Source organism: Geotrypetes seraphini, chromosome 4 (assembly GCF_902459505.1).
Source record: "Geotrypetes seraphini chromosome 4, aGeoSer1.1, whole genome shotgun sequence".
NCBI classification, from domain to species: Eukaryota; Metazoa; Chordata; class Amphibia; order Gymnophiona; family Dermophiidae; genus Geotrypetes; species Geotrypetes seraphini.
Window position 1 is genome coordinate 32,597,976 of NC_047087.1, and position 26,376 is coordinate 32,624,351.

Consider the following 26,376-nt stretch of genomic DNA (forward strand, 5'->3'; position numbering starts at 1 on the left):
CTAGAATCCACAAACCTCTCAGCCTCTTATGCATTTGACCGCTTGCCATAATTGTTTTCATGTATTTAATTATTTAACTATAGATTGCTCTACAGCTATTTTAATCATTCAGGAGCTTCTATTGTGATTTAAATCAATATCTTTCTTTGCAGCAAACTACAAATATGAGCAACATTTAAGCAATGATAGAGGGATGAATAGCATCAAATGTCCTAGCAGGGCAGGAGAGCAGAGTACGCGTTTGTCAATGAGACTAACCCAGCTCAATAATTTAAGCTAGTGGTCCACAACTCTATCCTGGAGGAACTCTCATCCGGTCTGGTGTTCAGATAAAAAATGCATGCACAATGAAACTACATACATATATTTGGGCCCTGATTCTATAAAATAGGTCTAAAGTTTGGGGGAAGGGGTAAAACACGGACCTGACGGACCTCGCGGATCTAAACCCGCATGTCCTTAAAAATCTGAGGTCCGTGCCGCCTGTAGTTAGTTTATGGCTCTGACAGACCTCGGTGACAATTTAGTGCCGACGGATCCATCTCAGCAAAGGGAGGGGAAAGTATTAGGATCCGTCAGCGCTACAATGTCACTGAGGTCTGTCAGAGCCGATTTACTGGGGCTTCAGGAAACCAGTTTAAACGATTCGTTTTGGAGCCGCTCCAGCACTAGCACTAGTCTCTGGCTCTGACAGACCTCGGTGACATTTTAGCGCTGACGGATCCTAATACTTTCCCCTCCCTATGCTGAGACGGATCCGTCGGCACTAAATTGTCACCGAGGTCTGTCAGAGCCAGAAACTAACTACAGGCGGCATGGACCTCAGATTTTTAAGGACGTGCGGGTTTAGATCCGCGAGGTCTGTCAGGTCCGTGAGGTCCGCGTTTTACCCCTTCCCAAAGTTTGGTGCTTAGACCGGTGCACCAAGCCAATCTAGGTGCCTAATTAACCCCCCCTCCCTTCCCCCAACACACACACACACCACCACCTTTACAAAACCGCAGGATGCTTTATAACACCGGCCGTGGCAGTAACAGCTCTGATGCTCATAGGAATTCTATGAGCGCTGGAGCTGTTACCACCACGGCCGACGCTAAAAAATGCGCTACGGTTTTGTAAAAAAAAAAGGGGGGGGGGTTAATTATTTAAAAAGTTTAATCTAGAAACACAAACATGACGGCAGATAAAGGCATCACCATGCATGCCCCCTCCTGATGCGAGTTTTACAGGAAGCTTTTCAAAATCCGGACAAAGTGCCGGGTTTTGAAAAGCCGTCCGGACCCCTGGACGTCCTCAAAAAGGAGGGCATGTCCCAGGGCCACATGAGACCTCTGAAGTCCTCCCTCACAGCCCTCAAACAGATAGCTGAAATAACATAACAAATCATTTATGTACCGCATCTTCCTCCCAGTTCTGTGCGGTTCACAATTCCAAGATCCTGCACATTTGCAGCGAAATACAATTCAGCCTATTTAGGTACTTTAATGATTTCCTAAAGCTTAAATATGAGTCAGATGTTAGAATCAATGTGCCAAAATTACGATCCCAAAAAGCCGCCAAATAATCTAGGGTCTTGTACGGAACGCTCTTTAAATCCTGTAAATGTGTTAATTTCAGTCATGCCCACTTAGAGCCATTCTAGATTTCTTGGATGAAAAATCACTGCACACATTAATTCAGTGGTCTCAAACTCACGGCCCGGGGGCCACATGCAGCCCGCCAGGTCCTATTTTGAGGCCCTCGGTAGGTTTATCATAAATCACAAAAGTAAAATAAAACAGTTTCTTGATCCTATGTCTCTTTCGCTATAAATGACAATATTATTATTAAGACTTAGCCAAAAGGAAAGATTTATAAACTATAAAGTTTTACCTCATGCAAAATTGTCGTTTCTTGAATAAGACATTGACTATTTTTCTGAGGCCCTCCAAGTACCTACAAATCCAAAATGTGGCCCTGCAAAGGGTTTGACTTTGAGACCACTGCATTAATTCATGTCTTTGTATTATCAAAGTTAGACTAGGATAATTTAGTATATGCAGGCATTGGGTCAGTTGAAGCGTTTACAAACAGTGTAGAATACCGCAATAAGATTATTAGGCCGGGCATATATTTGTGATCATGTGACACCTTTGTATTTAAAATTCCATTGGTTACAAATGGAATTTAGGATCAAATTTAAAATTCTAACGTTGGCACATAGAGCATTATTTCAGCTACAGCCTTCATATCTTTCTAACTTGGCGCTATTTTACGCCCCAAGGCGTCTGTTACATTCATAAGAACATAAGAAGTTGCCTCCGCTGAGGCAAACCAGAGGTCCATCTTGCCCAGCGGTCCGCTCCCGCGGCGGCCCATCAGGCCTATTGCCTGAACAGTGGTCTCTGACTAATTTTATAAATGACCTCTAATCCTATCCTATAACCCTACCTCTATCTCCTATCTGTACCCCTCAATCCCTTTGTCCTCCAGGTACCTGTCCAGACCTTCTTTGAAGCCCCTGTAGCGTGCTTCTGCTTATCACATCCTCCGGTAGCAGCCGCGTTTCATGTATCCACCACCCTCTGGGTGAAAAAGAACTTCCTGGCGTTTGTTCTAAACCTTTCCCCTTTCAATTTCTCTGAGTGCCCCCTTGTACTTGTGGTTCCCCATAATTTGAAAAATCTGTCCCTGTCCACTTTTTCTATGCCCTTCATGATCTTGAAGGTTTCTATCATATCTCTGAATGATAATAGGGTAGTCGTTCTTCACATTTCAAAGGCACATCTTGTGGCAACTAGAGACTGTGCATTCTTTTATTTAGTTCTGTGGTTATGGAATAACCTGCCCATAGACTTGAGAAAAGAAGAATCCTATATAAATTTTAAAAGACATTTAAAAGCACATTTTTTTTCAATTGGCTTTCTCAACTTACAATAGAGTTAGGGACTTTGATCTGTGTTTATGCAATGATTGATTTTGCAATGGAGAATTTTTAGCCGTATGTATAAATTATGGTTCATTGATATTTGAGTGTTTTATTTTGCCATTAGAATGGTTCTTATTGAGATGTAGTTTGTTATAATATTTATGAAGAAATAAACAAACAAACAAAAATTTAACTTTTGTTTTTAATCTTTCCTTTTCTATTTTTTTAAATTCTTTATTGATTTTCAAACTACAAATGCACCATAAATGAATCACATATATGTACATTGTATAATAAGCACAGCAAACTTTCAAATATTACAACAAAGAAATTTCCCCCTCCCTCCCAGCTAATATACAAACAAATAAATCCAACCTTCATGAAACCATTCATAAAATCATAAAATTACATTCCCTTCCCTACTCCCCCCCCAGGATGTGTACATTTACTTGCTTCTAAAATAAAATAAATTAAATTATTCCTCTTTACAGAATTTAGCCAATGGTTCCCAAACATCCATAAAATTCTTAAATCGTCCCTGTTGTATGGCCATGCAAAGCTCCACTTTATATGTATAACACAGGGATTCCCACCAGAATGTGTAGTTCAACTTATCCCAGTTTTATCAATTTCTTAAGATAAGCTGCATGGCAACCCCTGTCATCACTAATAGAAGCTTGTTATTATTCATTGATAGTTGAGTTTTGGCTCTCATAAGAGTTCCAAATAAAATGGTATCATAAGATAAAGCCACTGGATTCTCTAACAAATAGACCTCTAAAACTGCAGAATCAAGGGACAATAGTAAAGTAAATGATCCTTTTTCTATTTTTAATGGAGTTCTTTTCTTGATGATTGTGATTGATGCATTGTAAACCGCTTGGATCCTTTTAGGTCGTTATGCGGTATGTAAAGTTTGTAATAAACATAAACATATAGTAAGTGCAAGCAATCTCTTGAGTGTGTTATTCAGATGTCTCATTCATGGAATTTCCTACTGTTAACAATCTATATATATAAAATCGGAGGTATGTATGTGTGTATGTGTGTGTGTATGTGTGTATGTGCCGCGATCACGCAAAAACGGCTTGACCGATTTGAACGAAACTTGGTATGCAGATCCCTCACTACCTGGGGTGATATGTTCTGGGGGTCTCGCGGCCCACAACTCTATGTTGCTTGCTCAAGGGTGGGTTCACCCAAGAATTTATATGTTCTTGCTCCAGGAGGTGAAACTAAAAATGTTGTTTATAATCACGTTTTGCGTTAGTTGTATTGTATTCATTTTGTCAAATATTTCACATTATAATTTGAATATTGTACTTTTTATAAAGCTGTAAAAAAATAATTTCATTCACCACTATAAAGTATCTTTATTTGAATCCATTTACAGTGTTATTGCTATAATTAAATACCCGTGCAACGCCGGGGCATCAGCTAGTCCAAAATAAAATGAGGTTTTAAAAAAAATATATAGCCTTGAAGAGTTGTCGACCCAATATTAATATTCATTTTTAATGCTTAATACCCAGCCTGAACAAGCAGGTCAAAGCGATCTACAAAATTAGTAGTATGTGTAAGGTTGAAAACTTTTGGTTGCCCTCAGAGCTTTCCCGTATTCACATTGTGGCCCTTTACATGAAAAAGGTTGGAGACTTCTGCACTATGGTAACAGATGCAGTGCTCATTAATAATAACACTTTAATAAAAGGTTCCCTAAATGATTACAACAAACAATATCAGAGCTTCTGATAACCAAGGCCCAATATTGCAACCCAGAATGAGGTAGCATGCTAGATCACAAGGCGGTGAGGGATGCAAAACAGGACTATGAGGAAAAAATAGCCCGGGAGGCCAAAAACTTCAAGCCCTTCTTTAGATACGTGAAAGGGAAAAAACCTGCAAAAGAGGCAGTGGGACCCCTGGACGACATGGGAAGAAAAGGGTACATCAAGGAAGATAAACAAATCGCAGACAAACTAAATTCCTTCTTTGCGTCTGTCTTTACGAAGGAGGACACCTCAACAATACCTGAAGTGGAGAAACTGTTTACAGGAGAAATAAAGGACAGCCTCACCACAGTTGAAGTGAACTTAGATCAGATATACTACCAGATCGACAAACTTAAAAGTGACAAATCCCCTGGACCGGATGAAATTCACCCGAGAGTCTTGAAGGAATTGAAGGTCGAAATCGGAGAGTTACTGCAAAAACTTGCAAACCTGTCAATCAGAACTGGTCAGATACCAGACGACTGGAGGAAAGCGAACGTCACGCCAATTTTCAAAAAAGGATCGAGAGGAGAACCGGGCAACTATAGACCTGTGAGTCTTACATCTGTCCCCGGCAAGATGATTGAATCACTGATCAAGGATAGCATAGTTCAGCACTTGGACACACACGACTGATGAAACCCAGTCAACATGGATTCAGGAAAGGGAAATCGTGTTTGACGAATTTACTCCAATTCTTTGAGACCGTGAACAAGCAAATTGATAGTGGAAAGCCGGTGGACATAATATACTTGGACTTCCAGAAAGCATTTGACAAAGTTCCACACAAAAGACTTCTTAGGAAACTACAAAGCCATGGCATAGAGGGAGATATACAAAGATGGATAGGCAAATGGCTGGAAAACAGGAAGCAGAGAGTGGGCATAAATGGGAAGTTCTCCGACTGGGAGAAAGTGACTAGTGGTGTACCCCAGGGCTCGGTACTTGGGCCGATCCTTTTTAATATTTATATCAATGACCTGGAAAACGGAACATCCAGTGAGATCATTAAGTTTGCAGACGACACAAAACTCTGCCGGGCAATCAGATCGCAGGAGGACAGTGAGGAACTCCAGAGCGATTTGTGTCGGTTAGAAAAATGGGCGGAGAAATGGCAGATGAAGTTCAACGTGGAGAAATGCAAGGTAATGCATTTAGGCAGTAAAAATAAGGAATACGAGTACAGAATGTCAGGTGCAACTCTGGGAAAAAGTGAACAAGAAAGGGATCTGGGTGTACTGATAGATAGGACCCTGAAGCCGTCGGCACAATGCGTGGCAGCGGCAAATAAGGCAAATAGAATGTTGGGCATGATAAAGAAAGGAATCTCGAGTAGATCGGAGAAAGTTATAATGCCGCTTTATAGGGCAATGGTCAGACCCCACTTGGAATACTGCGTCCAACATTGGTCTCCCTACTTAAAGAAGGATATAAAACTGCTGGAGAGGGTGCAGAGACGAGCAACTAAACTAGTGAAGGGTATGGAGAAACTGGAATATGAGGATCGACTTAAAACACTGGGATTGTTCTCCCTTGAGAAAAGGAGACTGCGTGGGGATATGATCGAAACCTTCAAAATACTGAAAGGAATCGACAAAATAGAGCAGAAAAAACTATTTACATTGTCCAATTTGACACGGACAAGAGGACATGAAATGAAGCTAAGGGGGGGCAAGTTCAGGACTGATATCAGGAAGTTCTGCTTCACACAGAGAGTGGTTGACATCTGGAATACTCTCCCAGGGGATATTATTGCGGAATCGACAGTCCTAGGCTTCAAAAGCAAACTAGATGCATATCTCCTTGAGAGAGGCATATAAAGATATGGTTGGCTATAAAATAAGCCAGGTGTATACCTAGCAGGGCCTCCGCGTGTGCGGATCGCTGGACTTGATGGACCGAAGGTCTGATCCGGAGATGGCGCTTCTTATGTTCTTATGTTCTTAGGTCAACATAATACGCATAACCGTCCTCTTTCACCAAGCCAAATTAATGTCACTTAATGTACATTATTTTATTTGAACTCCAGACTTCCATGTGAATCGAAAACACACATAGAGAGCAGAAACAGAATGACTAATTAATTCAGTGTAATTCAGTGGATCCTTCCTGAACTCATGGAGATTCTCCCAGATTGGTTGTTCTTAGAGTGGCACATTATGTCCCCGTTACGACTGTTTCATGTGTTGAGTATCAAGTTACCCAAATACGCTAAGGACAATAGTATTTTATATGACACCTGGAAAACTTTGAAATTTGTTAACAAATTAACAGATGTTCCAGTAGAGAAATCCACTTATCAATCCCTATGGTTAAACTCCAAGATTCAAATTGGTGAGTCTGGAATCTTTTGGAAGTATTGGATGCAAGCAGATATACGTACATTAGAGGATGTTTTATCAAATGGTAACATGCTTGATTTTTCACGTCTGCAACAGTTATTTGGTATTTCAAAGTCACAAAGTTATAGGTGGTTGCAATTGAAGCAGTCCATTCAGAGTGGGTTCCCTGACTGGCGTAATTTTAAAAAATCATTATACATTGCAGGTCCTATGCTACCAGACAGATTTTTTAGGGCATCAGGCCGCCAGGTGGTATAAATTGTTATCTGAATTCCTGAACAAAAAACCAAAATCCAATCTTAGAGAAATTTGGAGCATCGAGATAAAGCAGTATATTTCTGTGTCTTGATGGCCACGTATTTGGACTTGGAGGATGAGATGTACAGCATCAGCATCTATGAGACAAACCTGTTTTTTTCTTGTTACACAGATCTTTTTGGACCCCTGTTAGGTTATAAAAGTTGGACAGTTCTAAATCTAATAGATGCTGGCACTGTCATCTAGATATCGGGACATTGGATCATCTGTTGTTTTATTATCCGTTGATATGCAACTTTTGGAAGTCAATATGGGGACATATTGGAATTGACAATCCCATTGACTTATAAGGTAATTATATGTGGAACACTACTGTATGTTAAGCCCCCCCCCCCATAGATCGTTATAAATTCCAGCTTTTTCTGATTATGACTGGGGATAACTCGGAATTGGAAAAACTGTAATCATCTTAATTTTTTCTTTTGGTGGGCGAGCTTATGTTTAAGCCACAGGTATGAATATATTGTTGTACTAATACTGATTGTATTTAAGTGCTTATTTATTATTACTGATGTGAATATTGTGTTGCACTTTTTGTTAGTAATAAAAATTAATAAAGAAAAAACCCCAAAAACATAATACACATAACCATCCTCTTTCACCAAGCCAAATTAATGTCACTTAATGGACATTATTTTATTTGATTCCAGACTTCCATGTGAATTCGAAACACACATAAAGAACAGAAACAGCATGACTAATTAATTCAGTGTAAATGACAGCTTACCTTATAGGACTGTTAGCTACATCTGTGTCTTTGGCATGGATCCTCCCTACAACAGTACCAGCTATTGTATTCTCATGCACTTCCATTATATAAAAAGGTTCCAAGAATACGGGCGGCTCATCGGCATCTTCCACTGCAATTTTCACTGTTGCAGTGTCCTTAAATGGTCCTCTGCTGATAAAACGGGGATCAAGGTGTCCATTGGCTGCTTCAACCTTCATGCTATATGACTTTTTGGTCTCATAGTCCAAGAGCTAAGAGAAGCAAACATTGAGTAGTATTAGAGATTAAAATGCGGCAATTGATGAACAGGAGAAAATCACGATCTAATTTATTGTGAAATTACTACTACTACTTATTGATAGTGCTACCAGGCATATGCAGTGTTGTACACCAAACATGGAAAAGACAGTCCTTGTTCGAAAGAGCTTACAATCTAGTTATTACAGACAAACTGGACAAAAAAGGTGCATCTATACACAGTGCTCAGTTGGAGAATTACCTAGGGAATGATAAGACAGATGGGCGCTTGTAATTAAAGGAAATGGATTCTATAAACGGTGCTGGCAGAGGTGGATGCCTTAAAAATGGCCACCGATTGCATATCAATCGCTCGGATGACACCGTTTATAGAATTGTGCCTTTGGAAAAAGGTAGGCATCAGAAATATAAGCCATGGTTTTCAAGGCCTACATTTCCGATGCCTACATGAATCATGTCTACGGAGGCACTCTACAATGCCCAATGCCACTTTCGCCGTTAGCCACACCTACAGTGGCATTAGGCGTGATTATAGTGCTGTTATTTTGGGTGCAGATAAGTGTCTACATTTTTCTTGTAGATGTTCTTTTATTCTTTTGAACAACATTTTCAACTTAAGGTAGGCGACAGTAGGGCGCCATTTATAGAATCTGGGTCTGTGTGTCCATATGCATATGGCTTTAGGCAATCGCCGCAGAGGGATATGAGAATCATTTTAGGAATTACCGGTATTCATGCATTAGCAGCCTAGGATAGAAGCCAACAAACTAGCAAATTTTCGCAGCGATCATTCCCAATAAATAAATAAATTCAAAAGCATTTACCAGGGTAAATGCTGACTTCTCTAGGCAAAACAGAGAGTCTCAATAATGTGTGCCTCCACCAGCCTAAAGCATATGTTCACTAAGGGCTCCTTTTATGAAGCCATGTTAGTGGTTTAACGCGCGTAATAGCGTGCGCTAATTTGCCAGCCGCGCTAGCCGCTACCGCCTCCTCTTGAGCAGGTGGTAGTTTTTCGGCTAGTGCGGGAGTTAGTGCGCGCTAAAAATGTGTGTGCAATAAAGCCGCTAATGCGGCTTCATAAAAGGATCCCTAAAAATGCATTAGGAAGGGGTTCATCAAGCAGCATTATGACCATAAAGCAGGTTAATATGTGCTATGTGAATTAGCGTGTGCTAGATACTATTTTTTAAAAAAATCATTTATTGGAATTTATTTACCACTTTTTTCATGAAGAGATTCACCCAAAAAGGTTTTATAATGCACTGAGTACTCTAAGGGCTCGTTTTACAAAGGTACGCTAGTGTTTTCAGCGCACACACCGGATTAGTGCACGCTAGCCAAAAAACTACTGCCTGCTCAAGAGGCGGCAGTAGCGGCTAGAGCGTGCAGCATTTTAGCCCGCGCTATTCCGCGCATTAAGGCCCTGATGCACCTTTGTAAAAGGAGCCCTAAGTATTTTCCCTATCTGTCCTGGAAAGCTCACAATCTAACTGTGGTATCTGGGGCATAGCCCATAGATATAGAACAGGTTTTTAGCATTAGTGTACGCTCATTTCTTTACCATGTGTTAAGGCCATAACAATGTTGATCAATTGCAACCCCCCCCTTCCCCCTCCCCCCCCCACATCACTTACCATGGACTTTAATGCAAGGTAGTCATTAGTAATCCCTTAAGCGCTACTGTGCAATCAAAATTGTTGTTTAGAAAAAAAATCCAGCATTAACAGGCTGATTCTGTATTGGACGCCGGTCTCAGATGCCGCCTAAGAAGCGGCTGAGAATCACACATCAGCGTCCTATACAGAATCGCATCCGTCTTTAAAAACAGAAATCTTACCCCCAATTCTGTCACCAGCGCTGGTAACAGAATCATGCCTGCCTGCTCAAGCAATCCTTTGCCATCAGCTGATTGCAGCAAGGGAATCCCCGATCAACTGAGCTGGCAGGCCTCCCCAATATTGCGGCTTTGGGGAGTCCTGCTGGCTCAGTTGATTGGGGGGAATACCCCTGTTGTGATCAACTGAGCAGCTGCGACAGGGAACTCCCTGACATCGGCAGGAGGGATGCCCACTTCCTCCTGCTGGAACCTCTGACCCCGTTCCCCCTCTGACCCCCTTCCCCCCCATGAAGTAGGCCAGCAGGAGGGATGCCATGACCATACCATCCCAGGATGCACCGAGTAGGAGGCCTATGGCTCCTCTTAATGGAGAGGTCTTAGTGTCTGAGGCAATCAGGAACTTAGATCTCTCCCCAGATGCACCGGGGAAGGGAAGGCTCACCATTTTGAAGAGGCGAACCAGCTGGCTAGAAGGAGTAAGCATCCTTCTGGCTGGCCTTTCCTTCATTAAACATACGGGGGGAGGGGATGGGTTTGGGGATCATCTTAGGGGTATGGGGTGGAGGTGTAGAGATTTTGGAGTGATTTGAGGGAGTATTGGGGGAGGTCTGAAGGTTTGGGGGTGTTGCTCTTTGGGGGGGGTTCAGGATTTTCAAGAGGGAGTGGGCATCCCTCCTGCCGGCCTACTTCATGGAGGGGGGTAGGGAGTTCAATTGATCAAGGCAGGGGTATTTTCCCCCTGATCGGATGAGCTGGCAGGACTCCCCAAAGCTGCTGCTTCGGGGAGGCCTGCCGGCTCAGCTGATTGGGGATTCCCTTGCCGTGATCGGCTCAGTGCTATTCTATAAACCACCTCTGAAGTTAGGCGGTGTTAATACAATCATGTGGAACGCCCATCTACACAGTTAGCATTTAGGCATTTATGCCAATGACACCCAGGCCTTAATGCTTGCGTTTAAGTAGTAGGTGGATTGGGTGTATTCTATAACAGAGTTCCTAACTTTTAGGAATGCCCACAACTTGTCCATACTCCATCCCTAGACATGCCACCTTTTGAGATCCACACACTAGAATTTACATGCATCACTTTATAGGATACTAGTCTTTAAGCCCGTTACATTAACGGGTGCTAGAACATATGTGTGTGTGTCTGTCTTTATTTCTTTCTCTCTCTCCTTAGTCGCTTTTTTTCTTTCTGCCTTTCTTTTTCCTTGGCTGTCCATCATCACCCCTTGCCTGCTCCCCCTGTCCATTTTCCCTTCCTTTTACCTCCCCTGTGTCCACCACCACCCCTTCACTGCTCTCCTTATGCAGCAGCAGCCCTTCTCCCTTTGTTTTACCTCCCCCCTGTCCAGCAGCACCTGTTTCCTTCTCCCCCTGTCCAACATTAGTCCTCCGTTCCTTTTTCTTCACCCCCCCTGTCCATCAGCATCTCTTTCGTTCTCCCCCTGTCCAACGGGTGCTAGAGTAGACTGTTTTTTTTTCCTTTCTCTCTCTGTGCTTGGATGCTGTCTGTCTGTCTGTCATTCTTTCTGTTTGTGTGTCTGCCTTGTGCCCTGCCTGCCTGTATTTCTCCATTGCGTCATGCCTGCCTATCTCTTGGTGTGTGCCCCCAGCACACCCTTCCCCCCAAAACAGCCCCGTTTTCCAATGCCCCTGCCCCCTTTTGTGCCATGCCTGCCTGCTCCGTGGCCCCCTTCTGTTTCCCCCCTATGATTGCTGCTGGCCCAGCAAACCCCTCACCTCAAAGCAGCCCCCTTTCCCTCTCCCCTTGTTGAGCCATGCCTGCCTGCTCTGTGATCCCCTGCCCATGATTGCTGTGTGCCCCCAGCACACCCCTACCCCCAAAGCAGCCCCTTTCCCTCTCCCTCTCCCCCTGTTTGCCTGCCATGCCTGCCTTCCCTCCCCTTCACCTGTTCCTTCGTAGCAGCATGCAGATAAAACGGCTCCCTTAGTTATTTGCTGGATTTTTTTTTTTTTTAAAGTTTAAAGATGCCGACGCGGCTCCTCTCACGATCCCGGCTGCGTCGGAAGCCTTCTCTGACACAGGCCGGGATCGTGAGAGGAGCCACGGCGGCAGCGTTAAACTTTAAAAAAAATCAAACAAAGAACTAAGGTAGCCGTTTTCAAAGCTGCCGCCGCGGCTTAAGGGACAGGATTGTACAGCTGGACTTGCTCCTGGGCCCGCGTCTGCCCTCCTCCGACAGCCGGCTCCCTCGAAGCCCTCCTCCCCCCCCCCCTTTTCCCTTCCCGCGGTAACTAAGGGAGCAGTTTTCAAAGCCGCCGCCGCGGCTTAAGGGACAGGATTGTACAGCTGGACTTGATCCTGGGCCCGCGTCTGCCCTCCTCCGACAGCCGGCTCCCTCGAAGCCCTCCTCCCCTCCCCCTTTCCCTTCCCGCGGTCCGTTTGGTTGCGGTCCGGCCTGTGGAGGCGATTGACTGGTGACGTAGAACCCGCGCATGCGCACTAAAAAAATCGGGACAGCTCAGGGAACACGATTTTTTTAGTGCGCATGCGCGTCTACCATTTTATTATATTAGATGCTTGGAAAGTTGCGTGCATAAATTCTAATTGGTTTCAATTAGTGCCAATAATTGTTTGCTAATTGTCAATTATCGGTGATGATTGGTTTGTTAATCAGTTAAGATGTGTACAAATCTGCGGTGTGCACAGGCTTGCACATGTAACTTTGGTTGCAGTACATACAATCTGGGGATAATTCTTTCCAAGCTGCCTATAAGTATATGTGCTAAAATTTCATAACTCCCTTCCAAAAAAATAGGCTAATGCTAGACCCAAAAACTCATATATTTAAATTAAATTGAATTAACGCCTTAGGATCTCAAGTGCACGCAGTTATAAGCTAGTAGAACTTGTCTTGGCTCATAACTATTTTGCGAGCTATCATCAGTCCATACGTCTTTTTATTATTCAATTTAATATATATGGAAATACAGTAGTACCTTGGATTACGAGTATAATCCGTTCCAGGAGCATGCTCGTAATCCAAAATGCTCGTTTATCAAAGCGAGTTTCCCCATAGAAAATAATGGAAACTCGCTTTGATGCGTCGTCCCCCCCGAGAACCGGCATTGCTCCCCTCGAAGACCCCCCCCCCCGCGATCAGGCACGCCCCCGCCACGATCCGACATCCCCCCAACACAATTGGGCACCCCCCCGCCGCTTCTTACCCTTATCTGGGCACTCTTGAAGGTCGGCCTCCTCGTCTGCTGGGCCTTGAGCATGCTCAGATGCTCAAGGCCCAGCAGACGAGGAGGCCGAGCTTCAAGAGTGCCCAGATGAAGGTAAGAAGCGGCGGTGGGGTGCACAATCGTGTCGGGTGGGGTCGGATCGTGGCGGGGGGAGCCGGTTCGAGGCAGGGGGGGTGCTGGATTACAGCGGGGGGTGCCGGATTGTGGGGGGGGGTGCTCGTAAATCGAGCCATGCTCGGTTTCCGAGGTACCGATTTTGCAAATGTTTTGCTCGTCTTGCAAAACACTCGCAAACCGGTGCACTCGTAAACCGAGGTACCACTGTATTCTTTTTCTTTTTGCACCATTTACTTATTATATCATTGTTTAGAATTCAACTTCTTAAATTCATTTTTGATCCTTATTTCAATTTTATAATGTAACCTTAATGATACTTAGCTCGGGTGTGCGTTTTTGTACCCGGCCTTTTGAGTAATGTGTTCCACAAGTTTTTGAAGTGATGCTATAATTTTATAAGCCATTTCTTTGCATAAAATTGTAATAATTTTATTTGCAAATTTTGATGTTTAATAAATTTTCACAGCATATATACAGATAAATTATGTGCTACGAGCATCTTGGTAATTCTATAAAGAAGGGGTCAAGATCACGCCTACACGATAAGAATATTGTCATATGATGCAAGGTAAACCTCCAGCCTTAAAATCTTTCTTAATCCCCATGAGCCTACAGCTACCTCCCCCACCCCAAGATTTTGATAATTAGACTCAATAATCATGATCCAAATCCTATAAAAATGCAGTATGCATTCATTGACTCTGAATTTCTGTGGCAGTCATGACCTATTGATGCACTTTGCTATCCCCAAGAAGTTTCCACCCTGGGCGAGCATGTAGTCTTGACTATGGTTGGGCATTTGTATGCCAATATCCCAGTTACCCACTATTCTAAGGAAAAAGTACCTCAATGCGATGGCATGAAGTTTGAAGGTAAGTGCACACATGGGTGAAGCCTAAATACAGCATGGGCAGGGCACGCAGTGACACACATAAATGATCAAATACTATAATTAATGCATTTTTGAACAATCTATGTCCAAACATTTGCACCATTTCAATAGCTGATGTAAATGGTCATGTCTAAATTATAATCATGCATGTTTCCTGTTGCACTAGCACTTTTGTCTTACTCATAGTGATCTTCAATATGTTTATTATGAGCACTAATTTGGTTGCTGTATTTACCGATTTGATAACTCTATGATTGATTTCGTATGACTATAATCAGACATGTTTTTTTCTGACATTGTACGCACTTGTCACACATCATTTCATATTTCTTATCTCTTTTATATTCACGCTCATTATTGATAGCTGATGTATTCCTATATACCTATTGTATCGTATTATTGATTATTTTTTGTAGCCCACTCTCCATTGTTAAGCAATGTGATATACTTGCTGGTGTCCTTCTCTTTCGATTTCTTCCGTAGCTTTTCGGAAGCTTATCTTACTTTTCTGTAACTCTATTGTTTATAAAACCAATAAAAATTACTGGATATTAAAAAAAACTTTCCTTTATAGAATGGGTACCAGACATTCCTTTATAGAATTTTCCTCTTAATGCATACCCCCCCCCCCTCTTTTTACTAAACCGTGATAGTAGTTTTTAGCGCAGGCCGGGGTGCTGTATGCTCTGCGCTGCTCCTGACGCTCATCGTCAGGAGCAGCACAGAGCATTCAGTGCACCGGCCTGCGCTAAAAACCGCTATTGCAATTTTGTAAAGGGGGGGGGATTATTTTGGGAATGTCTAGGTGTTCTTAGAATCAAATCTGGGGCAGAGTTTAAGGGCTCCTTTTACAAAGGTGCGTTAGAGCCTTAACGCGCGGAATAGCACGTGCTAAAATGCCACGCACGCTAGCCTCTTGAGCAGGCGGTAGTTTTTTTGGCTAGCATGCACTAATCCAGTGTGTGCGCTAAAAACGCTAGCGCACCTTTGTAAAAGGAGCCCTAACTGTTGTGCATCTATTAGAAAATAAATAGAAATGCATATAAAATGTTCTAAAATATTTTCTATTTCTGTATCTGAGAGAGGCTATAAATATATGTGTGTTCTTTCTGAGGGAGTCATTTCATGTACCAAAGTTCCCTTTATAAAAGATATATGGCTTGCCCGCTTATCTGCCTCACACTCAAATAGTCTGCTGTAAAATTACTGTCTTTGCAGACAGGTCAAATTACCTAGGTTCATGCCTTTGAAAACCATCCATCTCTCTTTAAAGGCCACTATATTTACCTTCTTCAGTTTAACAACACCTTCCTGAGTCTGGTAATCTGTCGTGATTTCAAACATTTCAGCACCATCTCCATCAAGAATTCGGTAAGATACTAAGCCATTCTCTCCAATATCCGGGTCTTTGGCTTTCAGTCGTCCTACTTCTTCCCCTGGTACTGCAGCTTCAGACACTGACATTGGATATGCACCTAAACAAGGAATACAAGAGAATTGACCCAATGATCTCCACAGACAAATCCAAGAAGAAACAAAAAACAATGTGGAGAAATGATGTTCCTGAGATGGGACTTTATTAATATTTAAATAATATTAAAACTTGGCAAACCACATAAAAACCTCTAGGACGCAGTCCGCTGAAAAGCTTTGGACCCTGGACTCAACACGGTCCGTGTTTCGGCAGAATGTCTTCTTCAGGGGTCCCTATGAAGTCCTATGGTAAAGATTTGTGGATAAAAATGCCAGTCAGAAATAAACTGTCTGTAGAAGCTGTAGGCGCCTGGGCCAATCAAGCCTTAGACTTAGTGAGGAGGGGCGGACCCGCTATGCCTAAGGCCTGATTGGTCCAGGCTTCTAGAGCCTGGGCCAATCAGGCCTTAGGCTTCGGCGGGATGGGCCGGGAAGGGGCGGGCCCACCTCATTTCGATGAGGCGGGCCTGCCGGCTGGACGGGCAAGACCCTTCTGGCCAAAAGAAAAGGTTAGTTTGGTGGGGGGAGGTTTGGGGGCTGTTAGCGCGGGGTGGGAGGGTGCATCTTCGGGCAGGAGGGATTGGGCACCCTCCTGCCAGAGATCGATATTGTCGGGGGGGGATCTTCTGGCAGGAGGGTTTAGGCACCCTCCTGCCAGCGATCAGTAGTGTCGGGGAGGGGGGGACATCTTCTGGCAGGAGGGTTTGGGCACCCTCCTGCCAGATCGGTAGTGTCGGGGGTGGGAGGGAGATCGGTAATGTCGGGGGAGCGGTCGGTAGTGTCGGGGGGGAGCATCTTTTGGCATGAGATTTTGGGCACCCTCCTGCCTTCAATCGGACAGGGGGCCGCGGCCCGCTATACATATAGCGACAGAGAGATCCCTTGCCGCAATAAGTATAGCGGCCGCGTCTACTTACAATGTAGACCAGCATTTTCTTGGCCTACATTGTAAGCGTCTCTTCCTCTACTAGGGAGACGCGTAGGGCCACCTAGGTTCGTCTAAGGCCCGCCTAAAGCCCTTAGGCAAGCTTAGGCGTCTTGCGGGTCTCCCTAGGCTCCCGGAGGCGCCTTCAATATAGGCGGCATGCCTGGGGAGCATTTTTTTTTAAAACGTGCATCCCGATTGGCTGATTAGACAGCTGTAGGACGCCTACAGCTGCCTAAAATCGGGACGCACTTTGGAGAATCAGGGCCTTATTGTGTTAAAATCCAATAAAAATATTTAAAAAAAAAATAAAGTCCAACTCAGGAACATCATTTCTCTACATTGTTTTTTGTTTCTTCCTAAACAAGGAATACCACATAATGTGTTTATTCAAGGCTATAACATGGATCTTTGTATTGCTGGAATAGTCTTGCTTTTGCAATATTACAATACGTGCACCAGAAGATATATTAATTAAACTGTCAAATGAATTGTAAAACAACATTGAGAAGACATAAGAAGAGCCATACTGGGCCAGACCAATGGTCCATCCAGCTCAGTATCCTGTTTCTAACAGTAGCCAATCCAGATCATAGAACCTAATAGTAGCAAAATTCCATATTGATTCCCCAAAGAGTGGCAAGATTCCAGAATCCCAAATAGTAGCAACATTCCATGCAGAATCCCCAAAGAGTGGCATCATTCCAGGCTACTGATCCTAGGGCAAGCAATGGCTTCCCCATGTTATCTCAATACAGGACTAAATGCAGTTACTTAATTTGGAAGCTAGGACAATACCAGGTGGACTTACAGTCTATATTCCAGAAATATCAAAGACGAGACAAGTTAATTTAATCATTAATTTTTAATGGCTATAACTAATGGACAGACTAGATGGACCGTTCAGTTCGTTATCTGCCGTCATTTACTATGTTACTATGACAGAGCTTTTACTGCAGCGGCCAGCGATAACCCCCCCCCCCCCCACACACACACACTAACACAGCTTGATAAAAGGGGGGGGGCTTTGTTTGTTTTAGATTTCTGATGTTTTTAATTTTTATTTGCCACTTTTGATTTTGTAAATGACCTTGACGGGTACTTGAACTGAAAAGGTGTTCTAGTGCAAGCATATTTTATAAAAGGCTGGGCACTCTCTGAGCCTTTTATGCAGATGGAGTGGCACATATTTAAAGTAATCTTCTTTGGCATTGCTAGTTTATAAGAGAGGAAAAGCACATTTTCATATTTTAAGGCAATTGCTGTAAAACACAGTAGTGACGCCTTTAAGATGTCCCTCAGAAAATCAGGCCAAATGTTAGTGGCTGGAAAAACACCACCAACTCAAAGCTGGTATTATATTTCCATATATAGTGCAGCTTTCATAGTTCAACGCAAGCTGTGTTCTTCAGTATGCATAATAATAAGGTGCTTTGCATACATTTACAAGTTCTGCATGCCATTAAATAGCAAGTGTTACGTAAATTAGCATAATAGTAACGAGCTAACACACTATCTTGCCATATAATATATTTCTTCAGAGGTGATTACCATGCTTCATTCTAACTACTACACTAATGGCCTCTTTTACGAAGCCGCGCCAGCGGCTGCGCTGCGCTAACGGCCCCCGAAGCCCATAGACATTGAAAGGGCTTCGGGGCTGTTGCCGCGCGGCAGCCGCTAGCCCGGCTTTGTAAAAGAGGCCGTAAAGTTTGATTTACATAATACAGGACTTTCAAAAATGTGTACATTTTTCAATGTGCTTCAGGGGTTTGTTTTTTTTAGTATTGTACATGGCCAAAACAAACAAACAAAAAGTTCAGGTTGTAAGAACATAAGAATTTGCCTCCGCTGGGTCAGACCAGAGGTCCATCGTGCCCAGCAGTCCGTACCCGCGGCGGCCCATCAGGTCCATGACCTGTCAGGTTATCTTGATTTAACCCTATAGCCCCCTTGTTTTTATCTATACTCTTTCCATACTCTTATCTACCCTTATCTGTATTCCTCAATCCTCCTATCCTTCAGGAATCCATCCAATCCCTCTTTGAATCCCCGTAGCGTACTCTGCTCGACCATTTCTTCCGGGAGCGCGTTCCATGTGCCCACAGCACTCTGTGTGAAGAAGAACCTCCTGGCATTGGTTCTAAACTTGTCCCCTTCCAGTTTCTCTGTTTATTTAAAACTGGTCCTGATTTTCGAGCATTTTTTCTCGTATTCCATTTGACCTATTCGTTTTTCTTAGTGTACTCTGCTCACGCACAAGAACTTTAAAATGCACACAATCAATTCGATATGCATTAATTCATAGGAATATGCACACATTTCATTTAACATGGTTGTCTATAGGCCATTTAAGTGACTAAGCCTTATAATTTTCACAAAAGAATTACAATGAAATTTCTGCTATCAGTACAGTTTAAAATAAGTACTGTAACATACCCCCTCTTTTACTAATGCGTAGCGTGGGTTTTGGCACCAGCAGCGGTGGTAACTGTTCCGACACTCATTCCTATCAGCGTCAGAGCATTTACTGCCGCTGACGGTGCTAAAACCCGCGCTATGTGTTCGTAAAAGAGGGGGTTAATTATTTAATAATAATAACAGCTTATATGCCGCAATACCGTGAAGTTCTATGCGGTTTACAAAGATTAAGCAAAGGTACAAATTGATTGACTTTAATCTATTAATTATTACATAATCAATGCCGGAGTTCAACAGTATTTTAAAGTGGCTTGAGGGTCTTCACACTTTACTTAGAAATGTTGGGGTGTGTGTGTGGGAACCCCCCCCCCATTACAGAGGAAACAGCCTTTTTCCCTGTTTTATAGGGAAAAATGACTATTTCCTCTGTAATGGGGGGTGGGTTCCCTCACCCCCCCAATGGGAGCGCTAACATTTCTAAGTAAAGTGGGGGCGATCCCCCACATACACCCCCTCAGAGTGCTTTAAAATAGTGTTGAACTGCAGCATGCTGACATCCTGCGTTCGACTGTGGGTGGGTTTGTCCGCACGCGATTGCCTCACGCGCTTTTGATTGGACACCATGAATGCCTACAAATACATGAGTACTCACGTAGAAATAGTCGTAAGGATCAGTTACATCTTTTGATTATCAGAATTAATTAAAAGAGATAAACCCTGGACTGAAAGATATTTATCCTTACTTTGTGGAAACTTTGGTGGGTTGTCATTGACATCGGTGAGCGTAATTGTTACTTTGGTGGTTCCTGAGAGACCTCCCATATGTCCACCCATATCCTTAGCTTGTATCACCACGTGGTATTCCTCTTTTGCTTCTCTGTCCATACTAGGAAGGGCAGTTCTAATGATTCCTGTTTCGTAGAAGAGAAAATAAAATTTAAAATTGGATTTGCATATGAGTTGGAACTGCAGTTGATATCTAGACAGTGATGAGCTGCTGCGTGTCCACATTGCCATTTTCATGTGATAAGTATCCAAAGTTATAAACCTTTTTTTCACCTGTTTGTGATTCAACTGAGAAATATGGTTGCCCTTCAAGAATGCTGTAAACCAGTTTCGCACTGTTCCCATATGTCGGATCATCTGCATCTGAGGCTGTTACCTGGATTACGGATGTACCTAAGGGAAAAAAAACCCCAAACACAGTAAATATGACACAGAGCATCTCTAAGACGATTGTTTGAAAAATAGTGTATATAGCCTCAGCACATGCAAACTGACATTTTAACAACAGACTGTAGGTGGCGTAGGATTCTATGTCAGCAGGAAGCTATTATGTCTGGAGAAAAAAAAATAACTTTAAGAAAAAATGGCTGCTGACAACCCTGTTGCAAAACCTTATCCAGCTGCAATTCATGTCTTGCTTCTGTACGTAATATTGTTAATACGGAAGGCTTTTTTTCTCTTACAAAACAAGAAGAATACTGATCCATGTTGCCTCAAATTTCTTTGATGCTTGTGTCATATCTAAGCAGGATTAAGTTTAGTGTAAACAGTGCTTGAAGTCATCAATCGTTTTGCTGGTATTCATATCACTCCCATGTTATGTTTTCAAACAGTACTTACACCCATTCAGCCAGGACACCATGTTTGCATGAGAAACATTTGTGTTCCATAGTAAATTATCAGTACTGATTCCAGAAACTGACGCTGTGGGCTCCTTTTACGAAGGTGCGCTAGCGTTTTTAGCGTGCGCTACATTGCCACTCACGCTAACCCCGCGCTACGCACCAAAACCTAACGCCAGCTCAATGGTGGCATTAGTGTCTAGTGCGCTAAGACCGCTAGCGCAGCTTAGTAAAAGAAGCCCTGTATTTCACGGAGGGCCTCATATTGTTCTCATTATTTATAATATAGAGAAGTAACACAATAGAAAAATCTCTATATGTGGCCAATAGAACAATTAACTCATTTATACCTTAAAAAGCACGGATATAACATCGAATTGACTATTGAATTATGCTTTAGGAGTAATTTATCTCAAAAGGACAAAATTGATAAAACTAGCAATATCGTGTGCATACTTTTCCATTTCCCAAATAGTCTGGAGGTGGTTGGAAAGTCTATTTTATCAGCCATTTCAAGTTACATTTTGTGGAAAGGAATGCATCGTTTTAAGTTGTGCTGCCTCTTAAAGGACCTCCAACAAATATGTAGAGCAGATGTGTAGCCAGATGTGGCCCTCGGCTCGCCTCGGCTCGCCTTCCACTTTGCAGTCAGGCTTATCCAGTCAATGGCAATGGCACAGGCCAATAAGAGAAGCAGAAGCAGTGCTTTGTGTGCACCGTATTAACCTCAGGCTCCCACCTCGGTCCTGGCTGCACCACTCATGAAGGACAATTTTAAAAGCAATTTAACCAGGTGAATTGACATATCTATCTCTGAGTTTAAAAGAAAACTGAAAACCCTGTTGTTTGTTCGAGCTTTTATGAACTAAAAAGGCTCATAACTGGCTCTTTGATGGTTATATTCAGCATTAATGAACAATTTTTTTAATGCCTCCTATATGATTTGTACTATGTTTTATTTTTAGATATGTATGTTGCTTGGTTCCTCACCTAGATTATAAGTGGGTTATAAAATAAATAAATAACCCCTCCCCCCTCTTTTACAAAGTCACACTGGCAGCTGCTGTGTGGCAAAAGCACCAAAGCCCTTTGGGGCAGTGGCAGCTGCTAGCGCAGATTTGTAAAACAGGGGGGTAAAATATCTAAAAATTGTCCTCCCCAGTTTGGTCAATAGTTCATGAGTCAATTGTCAAACTGCTCACATGGCTGCCTAGACGATCAACCAGTAGGTCGCAAGGGCAACGCGAGTCGATCGCGGAGCCCATTCTGGTCTCAATGATAGACTCATGTTGCCTTTGCATTCTTCCTGCTTCCCTGATGCCACAAAAGCCACTGCACAAGCACCGGGCCCACAAGCCTCCCCCCCCCCCACAACGTCAATTCTGACGTTGGAGAGGAAGTTCCGGGCAAGCCAATCGCTGCCTGGCTGGCCCGGAACTTCCTCTTCGACATCAGAATTGACGTCGGGAGGGGGGGGAGGGGTGGGGGGAGGAGGCTTGTGGACTCGGTGTTTGTGCATGGACCTGGCTTTTGCGGTGTTGGGGAAGCAGGGAAAAATCTGCAGTGGTGGTTTGGGGAACAGGGAGAGAGAAAGACAGAAAGAAATAAAGGGGCAGAGAGAGAGAGAGAGAAAGAAAAAAGGGGCAGAGAGAGAGCGAGCGAATGAAAGGGGAGGGGGCAGGGTGAGAGGAAGAAAAAGTTTGGGGAGAGAATGGAGTGTGTCGGGTGGCAGGGGGCAGGCAGGAAGAGAGGAAGAAAAAGATGGACTCATGGAGGGACAGAGAAAAATGTTGGTTGAGGAATGAAATGAGGTTTGGAGAGGAAGCATGCAGGAGGCAGAAAGAAGGGAAGAAATATTGGATGCACAGTCAGAAGGAAGTACAACCAGAGACTCATGAAATCACCAGACAACAAAGGTAGGAAAAATGATTTCATTTTCAATTTAGTGATCAAAATGTGTCCGTTTGGAGAATTTATATCTGCTGTCTATATTTTGCACTATGGTCCCCTTTTACTAAACCATAATCATGTTTTTTAGCGCAGGGAGCAGCGCAGGGCATTCAGCGCAGCTCCCTGCGCTAAAAACCACTATCGCGGTTTAGTAAAAGGGAAGGTGGTGTATTTGTCTATTTTTGTATAATTGTTATTGAGGTGACATTGCATATTTTAAAGTCATCTGCCTTGGTCTCTTTGAAAAACCCCATATATAAATGATAATTAACATTTTCTCTGCGTACAGTGTGCTTTGTGTTTTTAAAAAATTTTTTTTTATTGTTGGTAGATAATTTTGACTTGGTCATTTTAAAAGTATCTTGCAAGCCAAAAAAGTGTGGGCACCCCTGGCCTAGACTATGAGGTATTTATGTTAAATTAGAAACGCAACTTTGATAGTCTCGGTTGCACGTACCCACGTTGGACATCTCTGGCACAGTGGCATGGTAGTTTTCATGCAAGAACTCTGGAGGGTTATCGTTTATGTCTTGAACTTTAACAATGAACTCAGAAGGTGGTTCCAAGGGTTTGTTGGTGTCTCTGTCTACAGCTTGTGCCATTAGGGTATATTGGGCTCTCTCTTCCCGATCCAATGTCTTTGTTGCGTGGATATTCCCTGATTTGTCATCAATAACGAAAATGGTTCCCGCTCCTTCACCTGAGAGAATGTATTTAATTGTGCCATCTCCAGAATCAACGTCAGAGTGCAGCTATTAAAACATTAAAAAAAAACTAAATTAGGCATCAGACTATATAATCTATTATACTGTACACAATTTAAGAAATAATTTGTTCAGAATAAAAGTTTAGTGCATATTCAAAGACAGTTTGAACTAATAAAAAAGGGTTCATAGACAACGGCGCAAAAGACAAAGGCGCGCCCAGACAATTGAGCGCAGCGTGGAGGCGCGCGCTGCTCAAAATTACTGTTTTTAGGGGCTCAGACGGGGGGGTTTTGTTGGGGAACCTCCCCACTTTACTTAATAGACATCGCGCCGGCGTTATGGGGGGTTTGGGGGGTTGTAACCCTCCACATTTTACTGTAAACTTAACTTTTTCCCTAAAAACAGGGAAAAAGTAAAGTTTTCAGTAAAATGTGGGGGGTTACAACCCCCCCACCCCCACAACGTCCCCACAACGCGGCGCGATGTCTATTAAGTAAAGTGGGGGGGTTCCCCCCCCATGCCCCCCGTCGGAGCCCTAAAAACATTAATTTTGAGCGGCGTGCGCCTCCGCGCTGCGCTCAATTGTCTGGGCGCGCCTTTGTCCCGGCGCACTTTTGACCTGACACCATAAAAAAGAACTACAGAAGTTTGTAAACAGACGGATATCGAAGATGCCTATTCACGAATCAGTGTTAGCGGTTAATACAACAATTAATGCTTGCTAACAGTGAACCCAGCTTAATAAAAAGGTTTTAATGATAGAGCTCCCCGGGATAACGGTATAGAAAATTGAATACATAAAATAAAATAAATAAATAAAAAAGTAGCTACAGCATTTAATTTACCTATTCAAGGATAATAGACTTTTCTTACAGAAGTTTCCTTGATGCTACCTTTTCATGCATCAAGTGGCATGCATGTTATTGGGAATCATTATTCCACTTGCAAATGTATTCCTCCATCAATTAAGTACAAGAAGAAACAGAAATGCATTTTACAATCATATTACTTGTTTATGAATATACTTCAGCTTTTCTTTATCTAGGTTCATCCTACATCAAATGCAGAGGCTTCAGAGAGTCTACTTGCCCTTGAACACTTTTCCAGTTCTGTTCTGTCAATGTGTCAGACTTGCATGAATTTAATGGAAAAGTTCTTATTTTATTTATTTTTTTACACATCAAGAGACTGTACTTCAAGCCTCTCAGGGAAAAACTGTTCTGTTGAGTGTGAAAGCGTATATACCCAACTATTAAAACTGAAAGGCAACTACTGTATAAGTCTTCACCCCCATCGGTACATGATCGAAGCACCTTTGGCAGCAATTACAGATGTGAGTTTCTTGGGCTAGGTCTCAGCCAGCTTTGCAAACCTCTATTTGTAAATGTTTGACCAATCATTTTGATAAAACTGTTCAGACACTATCAAGGTCCCTCAGCAATTCTGATACACATGCTACACATTTTCAATGACATTAATGTGGGGGTTCTGAATGGACACACTGAAACAGGGGAAACAAACCCACAAAACTCAAACGAGCAAAAACAAAGTGGAATTGTCCAATCAGAATGGTGCACAAAAAAGTGTCTTTCAACTCATCTGATAAATCCAAATGTCTTTATTCATCCAAAGTAACTCAATGACTCGACATGTACATGTTTCGGCCACCCGGCCTGCATCAGGAGTCTTAGGAGTCTTTGGGTGTCAATGGATAATGAAATCTCAAACCAAACGATCAGAACGTTGCTTCGAAACTTGTGCCACTGTAAAACGTTGCGGCCTTACTATGAGTGACGTTTTGCAGTGGCACAAGTTTCAAAGCAACGTTCTGATCGTTTGGTTTGAGATTTCATTATCCATTGACACCCAAAGACTCCTAAGACTCCTGATGCAGGCCAGGTGGCCGAAACATGTACATGTCGAGTCATTGAGTTACTTTGGATTTATCAGATGAGTTGAAAGACACTTTTTTGTGCACCATTCTGATTGGGGTTCTGAATGGGCCATTCCACTATATTTGCCTTTTTTGTTGTTTTGTTTTGGCCGTGTCATTATCTCGTTGAATCACTGTCATGCAGAAAAATGAAGACACGCCCCAGCCATTTTCTGGTGGAGGATAGCAAGTTTTCCTCAACAATTTTGTTTCCATTTATTGTCTAGTCTGACAACTGCCCCTATAACATAATGCTGTTGCTACCATGTTTCATAGTAAGGATGGTAGTCTCAAAGTAGTGCGCTGTTTTAGGTTACTAATCAAGCCCCCCTTTCATCAAGCTGCACTAGAGGATTTTAGTGCGGTCCGCAAGGTAAGTGCCCTGATGCTCATAGGAATTCTATGAGAGTCGGAGCATTTAACTCACTGGCTCATAGTAAAACCTAATGTTTCTTTCTTATTTTGTTATCTAGTTTAGAGATATAGCCTGATCTAGAGAGGGTCTTGGTAGTAAGTGTCCTCGTGTTATTATTATTATTATTTTAATGGCCGTCTTCTAGTGATGATAGAAGTAAAGACACTACTTTTCATGAACTGATACAATCCTGGTCCCAAACTTTAACAGACCAAGTCTCGGAGCACCTGAGCCTACCTGTCAGCTCTTCTTCTGTCCACTGCAGACATACAGACGCCCATTATAAGACTCTACTGCTATAGATTGCAAAGCATGTGTTTCTTAGTTTCCCCATTTAGCTCCACATAGCATACATGTTTATGAATCAGTCTCTGATCTTGTTGCATGTTATTGACTGTAGAGTATATCTTGAAAACTCTGTTTAGGTATCCTTGTAACCCATCCTGGGCTCTTGGGGAGGATGAACTATAAAAATAAATACCCCCACCCCCTCTTTTACTAAACCACAATAGTGGTTATTAGCACAGGGAGCCG

General features: G+C 42.8%; 1 protein-coding gene across 2 annotated transcripts in view; it reads right to left on the reverse strand.

Annotated features, from left to right (window-relative positions):
- The window catches only part of CDH11 (cadherin 11), a 291,717-nt gene that overhangs the window by 33,812 nt on the left and 231,529 nt on the right, over positions 1 to 26,376 (reverse strand). For both annotated transcript variants that reach the window (XM_033942468.1, XM_033942469.1), the window contains exons 3-7: positions 23,245 to 23,539; positions 20,269 to 20,388; positions 19,953 to 20,120; positions 15,678 to 15,865; positions 8,068 to 8,321 (exon numbers count right to left, since the gene is read on the reverse strand). In XM_033942468.1, coding sequence (XP_033798359.1) covers positions 8,068 to 8,321; positions 15,678 to 15,865; positions 19,953 to 20,120; positions 20,269 to 20,388; positions 23,245 to 23,539 — 1,025 coding nt within the window. The remainder of the gene's footprint in view (positions 1 to 8,067; positions 8,322 to 15,677; positions 15,866 to 19,952; positions 20,121 to 20,268; positions 20,389 to 23,244; positions 23,540 to 26,376) is intronic.